General features: G+C 48.7%; 1 protein-coding gene across 1 annotated transcript in view; it reads left to right on the top strand.

Annotated features, from left to right (window-relative positions):
• The first annotated feature begins 5,030 nt into the window (after nucleotides 1-5,030).
• LOC121305867 (epidermal growth factor receptor kinase substrate 8-like protein 1) overlaps nucleotides 5,031-12,500 on the top strand; it is a 21,210-nt gene continuing 13,740 nt past the window's right edge. The window contains 3 exon segments of the mRNA XM_041237521.1: nucleotides 5,031-5,418; nucleotides 10,317-10,370; nucleotides 11,103-11,146. Of these exon segments, the coding sequence (XP_041093455.1) occupies nucleotides 10,345-10,370; nucleotides 11,103-11,146 (70 nt within the window). The 5' untranslated portion in view covers nucleotides 5,031-5,418; nucleotides 10,317-10,344.

The following is a 12,500-nucleotide window of genomic DNA, read 5'->3' as shown; positions in this document are numbered from 1 at the left end:
GATCCACATGTTGATGTGACTCTGTGGATGTTTATATGATCTCTAAGATGTGACTCTGTGGTGATTCGTTGCGACGTTGTTTTCAATTTCTGTTAAATTAATGATCAAAAAAATAATCATTGCTTCAAGCGCCTGCTGTCAGACAGGGGCTGCCATTTTAAGAGTGTCATTCTTCATGGCATTGTCAAACAGTCAGCCATTTTGAGAGTGTCATTCCGTTTTACATTCCTTTTTGTATCGTCCAACTGCTGCGGCCATTTTGTGTGTGTCGATTTTACTGTGTCGAGCAGCGGCGGCCATTGTGAGCGTGACTGCTGCTGTCACTGTCAGTGTGTCAGCTGTCAGAGCGTGGCGGCCATTGTGAGTGTGTCACTGCTGCACTGTCAGAGCGCGGCGGCCATTGTGAGTGTGACACTGCTGCGCTGTCAGTGTGGCGGCCATTGTGAGCGTGTCACTGCTGCGCTGTCAGAGCGCGGCGGCCATTGTGAGTGTGTCACTGCTGCGCTGTCAGAGGGTGGCGGCCATTGTGAGTGTGTCACTGCTGCGCTGTCAGTGTGGCGGCCATTGTTGTGTCACTGCTGTGCTGTCAGAGCGCGGTGGCCATTGTGAGTGTGTCACTGCTGCACTGTCAGAGCAGCGGCGGCCATTGTGAGTGTGTCACTGCTGCGCTGTCAGAGCGTGGCGGCCATTGTGAGTGTGTCACTGCTGCGCTGTCAGAGCGCGGCGGCCATTGTGAGTGTGTCACTGCTGCACTGTCAGAGCGCGGCGGCCATTGTGAGTGTGTCACTGCTGCGCTGTCAGTGTCAGAGCGCGGCGGCCATTGTGAGTGTGTCACTGCTGCGCTGTCAGAGCGCGGCGGCCATTGTGAGTGTGTCACTGCTGCGCTGTCAGAGCGTGGCGGCCATTGTGAGTGTGTCACTGCTGCGCTGTCAGAGCGCGGCGGCCATTGTGAGTGTGTCACTGCTGCGCTGTCAGAGCGCGGCGGCCATTGTGAGTGTGTCACTGCTGCGCTGTCAGTGCGGCGGCCATTGTGAGTGTGTCACTGCTGTGCTGTCAGAGCGCGGCGGCCATTGTGAGTGTGTCACTGCTGCGCTGTCAGAGCGCGGCGGCCATTGTGAGTGTGTCACTGCTGCGCTGTCAGTGTGGCGGCCATTGTGAGTGTGTCACTGCTGCGCTGTCAGAGCGCGGCGGCCATTGTGAGTGTGTCACTGCTGCGCTGTCAGAGCGCGGCGGCCATTGTGAGTGTGTCACTGCTGCGCTGTCAGAGCGCGGCGGCCATTGTGAGTGTGTCACTGCTGCGCTGTCAGAGCGCGGCGGCCATTGTGAGTGTGTCACTGCTGCACTGTCAGAGCGCGGCGGCCATTGTGAGTGTGTCACTGCTGCGCTGTCAGAGGGTGGCGGCCATTGTGAGTGTGTCACTGCTGCGCTGTCAGAGCGTGGCGGCCATTGTGAGTGTGTCACTGCTGCGCTGTCAGAGCGCGGCGGCCATTGTGAGTGTGTCACTGCTGCACTGTCAGAGCGCGGCGGCCATTGTGAGCGTGTCACTGCTGCACTGTCAGAGCGCGGCGGCCATTGTGAGCGTGTCACTGCTGCGCTGTCAGAGCGCGGCGGCCATTGTGAGTGTGTCACTGCTGCGCTGTCAGAGCGTGGCGGCCATTGTGAGTGTGTCATTGCTGCGCTGTCAGAGTGTGGCGGCCATTGTGAGCGTGTCACTGCTGCGCTGTCAGAGCGTGGCGGCCATTGTGAGTGTGTCACTGCTGCGCTGTCAGAGCGCGGCGGCCATTGTGAGTGTGTCACTGCTGCGCTGTCAGAGCGTGGCGGCCATTGTGAGTGTGTCACTGCTGCGCTGCGCGGCGGCCATTGTGAGTGTGTCACTGCTGCACTGTCAGAGCGCGGCGGCCATTGTGAGCGTGACACTGCTGCACTGTCAGAGCGCGGCGGCCATTGTGAGTGTGTCATTGCTGCGCTGTCAGAGCGTGGCGGCCATTGTGAGTGTGTCACTGCTGCGCTGTCAGAGCGCGGCGGCCATTGTGAGTGTGTCACTGCTGCGCTGTCAGAGCGTGGCGGCCATTGTGAGTGTGTCACTGCTGCGCTGTCAGAGCAGCGGCGGCCATTGTGAGTGTGTCACTGCTGCGCTGTCAGAGCGCGGCGGCCATTGTGAGTGTGTCACTGCTGCACTGTCAGAGCGCGGCGGCCATTGTGAGTGTGTCACTGCTGCGCTGTCAGAGCGCGGCGGCCATTGTGAGTGTGTCACTGCTGTGCTGTCAGAGCGCGGTGGCCATTGTGAGTGTGTCACTGCTGCGCTGTCAGAGCGCGGCGGCCATTGTGAGTGTGTCACTGCTGCGCTGTCAGAGCGTGGCGGCCATTGTGAGTGTGTCACTGCTGCTGCTGTCAGAGCGCGGCGGCCATTGTGAGTGTGTCACTGCTGCGCTGTCAGAGCGCGGCGGCCATTGTGAGTGTGTCACTGCTGCGCTGTCAGAGCGCGGCGGCCATTGTGAGTGTGTCACTGCTGCACTGTCAGAGCGCGGCGGCCATTGTGAGTGTGTCACTGCTGCGCTGTCAGAGCGCGGCGGCCATTGTGAGTGTGTCACTGCTGCACTGTCAGAGCGCGGCGGCCATTGTGAGTGTGTCACTGCTGCTGTCAGAGCGCGGCGGCCATTGTGAGTGTGTCACTGCTGCGCTGTCAGAGCGCGGCGGCCATTGTGAGTGTGTCACTGCTGCGCTGTCAGAGCGCGGCGGCCATTGTGAGTGTGTCACTGCTGCACTGTCAGAGCGCGGCGGCCATTGTGAGTGTGTCACTGCTGCGCTGTCAGAGCGCGGCGGCCATTGTGAGTGTGTCACTGCTGCGCTGTCAGAGCGCGGTGGCCATTGTGAGTGTGTCATTGCTGCGCTGTCAGAGCGCGGCGGCCATTGTGAGTGTGTCACTGCTGCGCTGTCAGAGCGCGGTGGCCATTGTGAGCGTGTCACTGCTGCACTGTGCGGCGGCCATTGTGAGTGTGTCAGAGCGCGGCGGCCATTGTGAGCGTGTCACTGCTGCGCTGTCAGAGCGCGGCGGCCATTGTGAGTGTGTCACTGCTGCGCTGTCAGAGCGCGGTGGCCATTGTGAGTGTGTCACTCTTGTTTTTGGGTTGCGTTGCAACGTGTCAATGCTGTCAGAGCGCGGCGCCATTGTGAGCAGTGTCACTGCTGTTCAGAGCGCGGTGGCCATTGTGATTGGTGCTTGTGTACACACTAAGCTGTTCAGAGCGGCGGCGGCCATTGTGAGCGTGTCACGTGCTGTCATATCGCGGGGCCCATTGTGACAGTGTTCACTGCTGTCGAGAGTCGCGGCGGCCGGTAACTGCGTGTGTCACTGCTGTCAGAGCAGCGCTCGGCCATTGTAGAGTGTGTCACTGCTGTGCTGTCAGAGCGCGGCGGCCATTGTGAGTGTGTCACTGCTGTCAGAGGGTGGCGGCCATTGTGAGTGTGTCACTGTCAAGAGCGCGGCGGCCATTGTGAGTGTGTCACTGCTGCGCTGTCAGAGCGCGGCGGCCATTGTGAGTGTTCACTGCTGTGCTGTCAGAGCGCGGTGGCCATTGTGAGTGTGTCACTGCTGTATTGTGGCGGTGGTGTCACTGCTGTTTTAACTGGGGGAAAGAGCGCGGTGGCCACTTGTGTCGCGGTCACTGCTTTCCTGCCGTTTGTGAGCGGGGGGTGGTGTTGTGTCAAAAATGAAAAATAATGATTCTTTTAGATGCGTTGGCCATTGTGAGCGTGACACTGCTGTACTGTCAGAGGGTGGCGGCCATTGTGAGTGTGTCACTGCGCTGTCAGAGGGTGGCGGCCATTGTGAGTGTGTCACTGCTGTCAGAGCGCGGTGGCCATTGATCTGATTTTCTTGTGTTCCGTTCAGGATGTTTTTGTTCGTTTTTTATTTTTTTTTTTTATGGTTCTTTGTTTTTATTATTATTATTTTTTATTATTAAAAAAAAAAAAAAAAAGTGTTCCCTGAACAAACTGGAAAGTGGACTTTTTATTACTGATGTTAATAAAAATACTAATTATTATTATTATTATTATTATTATTATTATTATTATTATTATTGGGAATATTGTATGTATTGCCATGGCTACAGATATGTCTCTTTCTTTCTTTCTCTCTCTCCTCTCTATCTCTGCACACAAAGTACAAAACACACGCAGGCAAAAATCCAGCCTCCCACACAGGAGATACCGGCTCTTGAGTGGACGGGTCGAAGGGCGCGTGTCCGGAGCACTGAGGCGCTGTGCAGGGACACATGGCAGGGACACTGCAGCGACATATTACAGGGACGCTGCAGGGACACATTACAGGGACACTGCAGGAGCGCTGGGCAGGGACACACGGCAGAGACGCTGGGCAGGGACACATTACAGGGACACATTACAGGGACACTGCAGGAGCGCTGGGCAGGGACACTGCAGAGACGCTGGGCAGGGACACATTACAGGGACACTGCAGGGACCTGGGCAGGGACACATTACAGGGACACTGCAGGAGCGCTGGGCAGGGACACATTACAGGGACACTGCAGGGGCGCTGGGCAGGGACACATTACAGGGACACTGCAGGGGCGCTGGGCAGGGACACATTACAGGGACACTGCAGGGACGCTGGGCAGGGACACATTACAGGGACACTGCAGGAGCGCTGGGCAGGGACACATTACAGGGACACTGCAGGGACACATTACAGGGACACTGCAGGGACACATTACAGGGACGCTGGGCAGGGACGCTTTAGCTGCTCCAAAGACGTTTTAAGCCGGCAGGTGTGATTTACAACAGAAAGGACCGTTTCTGATCTGCGTCTTGCTTTAGAGTTTCATAAATATATTGCGAGAGAGGAGAGGAGAGAGAGAAGGGATGAGGGAGAGGAGGGATGAAGGAGGAGAGAGAGGAGGGATGAGGGAGGAGAGAGGGAGAGAGAGGGGGGATGAGAGGGAGAGGAGAGAGGAGGGATGAGGGAGGAGAGAGAGAGAGGGAGAGGAGAGGAGGGATGAGGGAGGAGAGAGAGCAGAAGAGATTAATTTTTCTTTCGGGTGTAGCCGAGCCGCACCTTAATAACACAGGCAGGTAAAACCAATGAGGTCAGATCTAACCACTGACGAGAGGGAGGAGAGAGCGGAGAATCATAGCAATCCTGTGAGAGAGACGCGTCGACTGCAAACCGCATTCACTGGCATTATTATATTATATTATTATATTATTATTATTGACCGGAGAATCAACTCGGCAGCTAAAACGGACAGTACACTTCAAAAAACAACGAGAGAGAGAAAAGACAGAGAGACTCCTTCAGGATAAACCGATCGAAGAGTTTCATTTTTCTTTCTAGAACTCACTTCTTAACATCGCCAAGTTTCCCGAAGTTGCGGACAAGCGAGGACCGCCGTGCGGGTAAGAGCGCGTTTATAACACCCTTGCAAATCCACCTGCGTGTCTGTGTGCGTGTATATCCAGCTGTCCGTGTGTCTGTCTATCTATCCGTCTGTCTGTGTGCGTGTATATCCAGCTGTCCGTGTGTCTGTCGATCTATCCGTCTGTCTGTGTGCGTGTATATCCAGCTGTCCGTGTGTCTGTCGATCTATCCGTCTGTCTGGGTGCGTGTATATCCAGCTGTCCGTGTGTCTGTCGATCTATCCGTCTGTCTGGGTGCGTGTATATCCAGCTGTCCGTGTGTCTGTCGATCTATCCGTCTGTCTGGGTGCGTGTATATCCAGCTGTCCGTGTGTCTGTCGATCTATCCGTCTGTCTGGGTGCGTGTATATCCAGCTGTCCGTGTGTCTGTCTATCTATCCGTCTGTCTGGGTGCGTGTATATCCAGCTGTCCGTGTGTCTGTCGATCTATCCGTCTGTCTGGGTGCGTGTATATCCAGCTGTCCGTGTGTCTGTCGATCTATCCGTCTGTCTGGGTGCGTGTATATCCAGCTGTCCGTGCGTGTCTGCGTGTCTATCCAGCTGTCGTGTGTCTGTCGGTCTATCCGTCTGTCTGGGTGTGTATATCCAGCTGTCCGTGTGTCTGTCGGTCTATCCGTCTGTCTGTGTGCGTGTCTATCGATCCATCCGTCTGTCTGTGTGAGTGTCTGTCGGTCTATCTGTCTGTCTGTCGAGATCGATAGCTGGCCAGGTTGATTGACTTAATGATCGTCGTGTATTTAATAGTGTCGTCAGCGGCACTGGTGCATCAAATCGGCCGACAGCGTGTGAAATAGTTTACTATCTTATACAGCAGCGACCCCAGCAATGATTCACACAGCAGCTCCCCTGAGTTTCAATCTGCATAGTTTACTATATTATACAGCAGCGACCACCAGCAATGATTCACACAGCAGCTCCCCTGAGTTTCAATCTGCATAGTTTACTATATTATACAGCAGTGACCCCAGCAATGATTCACACAGCAGCTCCCCTGAGATTCAATCTGCATAGTTTACTATATTATACAGCAGCGACCCCAGCAATGATTCACACAGCAGCTCCCCTGAGTTTCAATCTGCATAGTTTACTATATTATACAGCAGCGACCCCAGCAATGATTCACACAGCAGCTCCCCTGAGTTTCAATCTGCATAGTTTACTATATTATACAGCAGTGACTCCAGCAATGATTCACACAGCAGCTCCCCTGAGTTTCAATCTGCATAGTTTACTATATTATACAGCAGTGACCCCAGCAATGATTCACACAGCAGCTCCCCTGAGATTCAATCTGCATAGTTTACTATATTATACAGCAGCGACCCCAGCAATGATTCACACAGCAGCTCCTCTGAGTTTCAATCTGCATAGTTTACTATATTATACAGCAGCGACCCCAGCAATGATTCACACAGCAGCTCCCCTGAGTTTCAATCTGCATAGTTTACTATATTATACAGCAGCGACCCCAGCAATGATTCACACAGCAGCTCCCCTGAGTTTCAATCTGCATAGTTTACTATATTATACAAGATTCACACAGCAGCTCCCCTGAGTTTCAATCTGCATAGTTTACTATATTATACAGCAGCGACCCCAGCAATGATTCACACAGCAGCTCCCCTGAGTTTCAATCTGCATAGCTTACTATATTATATAGCAGTGACTCCAGCAATGATTCACACAGCAGCTCCCCTGAGTTTCAATCTGCATAGCTTACTATATTATACAGCAGTGACTCCAGCAATGATTCACACAGCAGCTCCTCTGAGTTTCAATAATGATTGCTTTTTAATTAGCAGACACGCCTAAAGCTCTCATCTACTCTGCGCTAATGTCAATAAAAACTAGTTTAGCTGCACTTGCTCCACTATGAGAGGGCATCTGTAACCACGCCTCCTGGTGACATCATGAGGGTTCCAGCATTCCAACTCCCTGATAGTGATGAAACCCAGCCCTCTGAAATGCCTTTATAATATACAGCACTAGACCCTGATATTGATGAGATCCAGCCCTCTGAAATGTCTTTATAATATACAGCGCTAGACCCTGATATTGATGAGATCCAGCCCTCTGAAATGTCTTTATAATACACAGCACTAGACCCTGATATTGATGAGACACAGCCCTCTGAAATGTCTTTATAATATACAGCACTAGACCCTGATATTGATGAGATCCAGCCCTCTGAAATGCCTTTATAATATACAGCGCTAGACCCTGATATTGATGAGATCCAGCCCTCTGAAATGCCTTTATAATATACAGCACTAGACCCTGATATTGATGAGACACAGCCCTCTGAAATGTCTTTATAATATACAGCACTAGACCCTGATATTGATGAGACACAGCCCTCTGAAATGTCTTTATAATATACAGCGCTAGACCCTGATATTGATGAGATCCAGCCCTCTGAAATGTCTTTATAATATACAGCACTAGACCCTGATATTGATGAGATCCAGCCCTCTGAAATGTCTTTATAATATACAGCACTAGACCCTGATATTGATGAGACACAGCCCTCTGAAATGTCTTTATAATATACAGCGCTAGACCCTGATATTGATGAGATCCAGCCCTCTGAAATGTCTTTATAATATACAGCGCTAGACCCTGATATTGATGAGATCCAGCCCTCTGAAATGTCTTTATAATATACAGCACTAGACCCTGATATTGATGAGACACAGCCCTCTGAAATGCCTTTATAATATACAGCACTAGACCCTGATATTGATGAGATCCAGCCCTCTGAAATGTCTTTATAATATACAGCGCTAGACCCTGATATTGATGAGATCCAGCCCTCTGAAATGTCTTTATAATATACAGCGCTAGACCCTGATATTGATGAGACACAGCCCTCTGAAATGTCTTTATAATATACAGCGCTAGACCCTGATATTGATGAGATCCAGCCCTCTGAAATGTCTTTATAATATACAGCGCTAGACCCTGATATTGATGAGATCCAGCCCTCTGAAATGTCTTTATAATATACAGCACTAGACCCTGATATTGATGAGACACAGCCCTCTGAAATGTCTTTATAATATACAGCACTAGACCCTGATATTGATGAGACACAGCCCTCTGAAATGTCTTTATAATATACAGCGCTAGACCCTGATATTGATGAGATCCAGCCCTCTGAAATGTCTTTATAATATACAGCACTAGACCCTGATATTGATGAGACACAGCCCTCTGAAATGCCTTTATAATATACAGCACTAGACCCTGATATTGATGAGATCCAGCCCTCTGAAATGTCTTTATAATATACAGCACTAGACCCTGATATTGATGAGATCCAGCCCTCTGAAATGTCTTTATAATATACAGCGCTAGACCCTGATATTGATGAGATCCAGCCCTCTGAAATGTCTTTATAATATACAGCACTAGACCCTGATATTGATGAGACACAGCCCTCTGAAATGTCTTTATAATATACAGCACTAGACCCTGATATTGATGAGACACAGCCCTCTGAAATGTCTTTATAATATACAGCGCTAGACCCTGATATTGATGAGATCCAGCCCTCTGAAATGTCTTTATAATATACAGCGCTAGACCCTGATATTGATGAGATCCAGCCCTCTGAAATGTCTTTATAATATACAGCGCTAGACCCTGATATTGATGAGACACAGCCCTCTGAAATGTCTTTATAATATACAGCACTAGACCCTGATATTGATGAGATCCAGCCCTCTGAAATGTCTTTATAATATACAGCACTAGACCCTGATATTGATGAGATCCAGCCCTCTGAAATGTCTTTATAATATACAGCACTAGACCCTGATATTGATGAGATCCAGCCCTCTGAAATGTCTTTATAATATACAGCACTAGACCCTGATATTGATGAGATCCAGCCCTCTGAAATGTCTTTATAATATACAGCACTAGACCCTGATATTGATGAGATCCAGCCCTCTGAAATGTCTTTATAATATACAGCGCTAGACCCTGATATTGATGAGACACAGCCCTCTGAAATGTCTTTATAATATACAGCGCTAGACCCTGATATTGATGAGATCCAGCCCTCTGAAATGTCTTTATAATATACAGCGCTAGACCCTGATATTGATGAGATCCAGCCCTCTGAAATGTCTTTATAATATACAGCACTAGACCCTGATATTGATGAGATCCAGCCCTCTGAAATGTCTTTATAATATACAGCACTAGACCCTGATATTGATGAGATCCAGCCCTCTGAAATGTCTTTATAATATACAGCGCTAGACCCTGATATTGATGAGACACAGCCCTCTGAAATGTCTTTATAATATACAGCGCTAGACCCTGATATTGATGAGACACAGCCCTCTGAAATGTCTTTATAATATACAGCACTAGACCCTGATATTGATGAGATCCAGCCCTCTGAAATGTCTTTATAATATACAGCACTAGACCCTGATATTGATGAGATCCAGCCCTCTGAAATGTCTTTATAATATACAGCGCTAGACCCTGATATTGATGAGACACAGCCCTCTGAAATGTCTTTATAATATACAGCGCTAGACCCTGATATTGATGAGATCCAGCCCTCTGAAATGTCTTTATAATATACAGCGCTAGACCCTGATATTGATGAGATCCAGCCCTCTGAAATGTCTTTATAATATACAGCACTAGACCCTGATATTGATGAGATCCAGCCCTCTGAAATGTCTTTATAATATACAGCGCTAGACCCTGATATTGATGAGATCCAGCCCTCTGAAATGTCTTTATAATATACAGCACTAGACCCTGATATTGATCTGAAGTTTGTGTATCTCTGTATCTCTCTCTTCTATCTGTGTGTATTAGATTGTAATGTATAATATTCTTACTGCTTGCAGTTCTTGTTTTCACAGACAGAGGGTAGCCATGAGCTCTGCTGACTGCCCCCCACGGTGAGTACTGACATCACAAGGCTTAGACTCTCCATCTGTCACTCATGCAGCATATGAAGACCCTGAATCCCCCTGGCGAGGACTACAGCTCCCAGCATGCCGCTGCTCCTGTGGCCATGCTGAGGGATGCTGGGAGCTGTAGTTCTTTATGCTGTGGTCTCATCACAAGCGATACAGACCTCTATTACCATACACGGCGAAAAAGGTCTGGTAAAGCACAGGGAAGCATTGTAAAGCACAGAGAGGTGTGGTAAAGCATAGGGAAGCATTGTAAAGCACATAGAGGTCTGGTAAAGCACAGGGAAGCATTGTAAAGCACAGAGAGGTCTGGTAAAGCATAGGGAAGCATTGTAAAGCACAGAGAGGTCTGGTAAAGCATAGGGAAGCATTGTAAAGCACAGAGAGGTCTGGTAAAGCACAGGGAAGCATTGTAAAGCACAGAGAGGTCTGGTAAAGCATAGGGAAGCATTGTAAAGCACAGAGAGGTCTGGTAAAGCACAGGGAAGCATTGTAAAGCACAGAGAGGTCTGGTAAAGCACAGGGAAGCATTGTAAAGCACAGAGAGGTCTGGTAAAGCACAGGGAAGCATTGTAAAGCACAGAGAGGTCTGGTAAAGCACAGGGAAGCATTGTAAAGCACAGAGAGGTCTGGTAAAGCACAGGGAAGCATTGTAAAGCACAGAGAGGTCTGGTAAAGCACAGTGTTTAATGATTATTGGTTGTGGATTTCTAGGAGCCTCTCTGGTCATTCTAAGCCCAGCGCCCGGGAGATCTATGGTGAGTAACAGTCTGTGAGTGTGTGTGTCGGGCTGTCTAATATATATCATGATTATTCTTTTTGGTAGCAAGCCAGATTCTTTTGTTAACTCGTCACACACTAAGAGAGATATTTTGAAACACAATTTGTCGCTCCAAAGCCTCGGAAGGATCCGGGCGTTTTAGTTTTCCTGAGTCTTGCTTCATCTCTACCTGGGAGTGAGCCAGTTAACAAAACCCTGTTTAAAAAAGCACTCGGCTTCCTGCAGTACCGGTCTGGCTGGCTGAGCGTGCGGGCGTGTCAGGTGAGGGCGGGGGGGGGTCTGGGCGTGCCTGCCTGCCTGCCTGCCCGTGTGTGTGTTTTGGAAATAAACAGGAATAAACGGCGAGGACACTCCTGTTTGAAAGAAGCGAGAAACACGACGACAACGAGGTAAAAATATAATCCAATCTGTAGAGTGTTTAACTGTGATAACATTTCTGTGAAGGAATATTACCAGAGCAGCCAGCACTGCAAATAACAGAGACAATACAGCATAGACAATATAACAGAGACAATATAGCATAGACAATACACAGAGACAATATAGCATAGACAATACAGCATAGACAATATAACAGAGACAATACAGCATAGACAATATAACAGAGACAATACAGCATAGACAATATAACAGAGACAATATAGCATAGACAATATAACAGAGACAATACAGCATAGACAATATAACAGAGACAATATAGCATAGACAATATAACAGAGACAATATAATATATACAATGTAACATACAATATAGCATATACAATGTAATATATACAATATAATATATACAATGTAACATACAATACAGCATAGACAATATAACAGAGACAATATAGCATAGACAATGCAGCATAGACAATATAACAGAGACAATACAGCATAGGAGACATAGACAATGTAACAGACAATACAGCATACACAATGTAACAAGATACAATATAATATATACAATAACAGCAGATTGAAACTCAGGGGACCGAGCCAAGACAGCACAGACAACCTCCACACACCCCCATATAATTTATCCTCATCAATATAGCTTTTACAATGTAATATATACAATATAATATATACAATGTACCTATGCAGATTGAAACTCAGGGGACCGACAGACAGACAGACAGACAGCCTCCACACACCCCCAGATTCTGATCCTCTCAATAACTTTCAACAATAACTGAAGAAGGTCCTGAGCGAGTTTAATATAATATCACTCTCTCTCTCTCTCTCTATCTTTCTCTCTCTCTCCTCTCTCTCTCTCTTCTCTCCTCTCTCTCTCTCTCTCTCTCTCTCTCTCTCTCTTCTAAGCACTAGACAAACAGCAAGCAACA

The sequence above is a fragment of the Polyodon spathula genome, chromosome 45 (assembly GCF_017654505.1).
Source record: "Polyodon spathula isolate WHYD16114869_AA chromosome 45, ASM1765450v1, whole genome shotgun sequence".
NCBI lineage: Eukaryota > Metazoa > Chordata > Actinopteri > Acipenseriformes > Polyodontidae > Polyodon > Polyodon spathula.
This window is presented reverse-complemented; position numbering and strand designations above follow the sequence as displayed.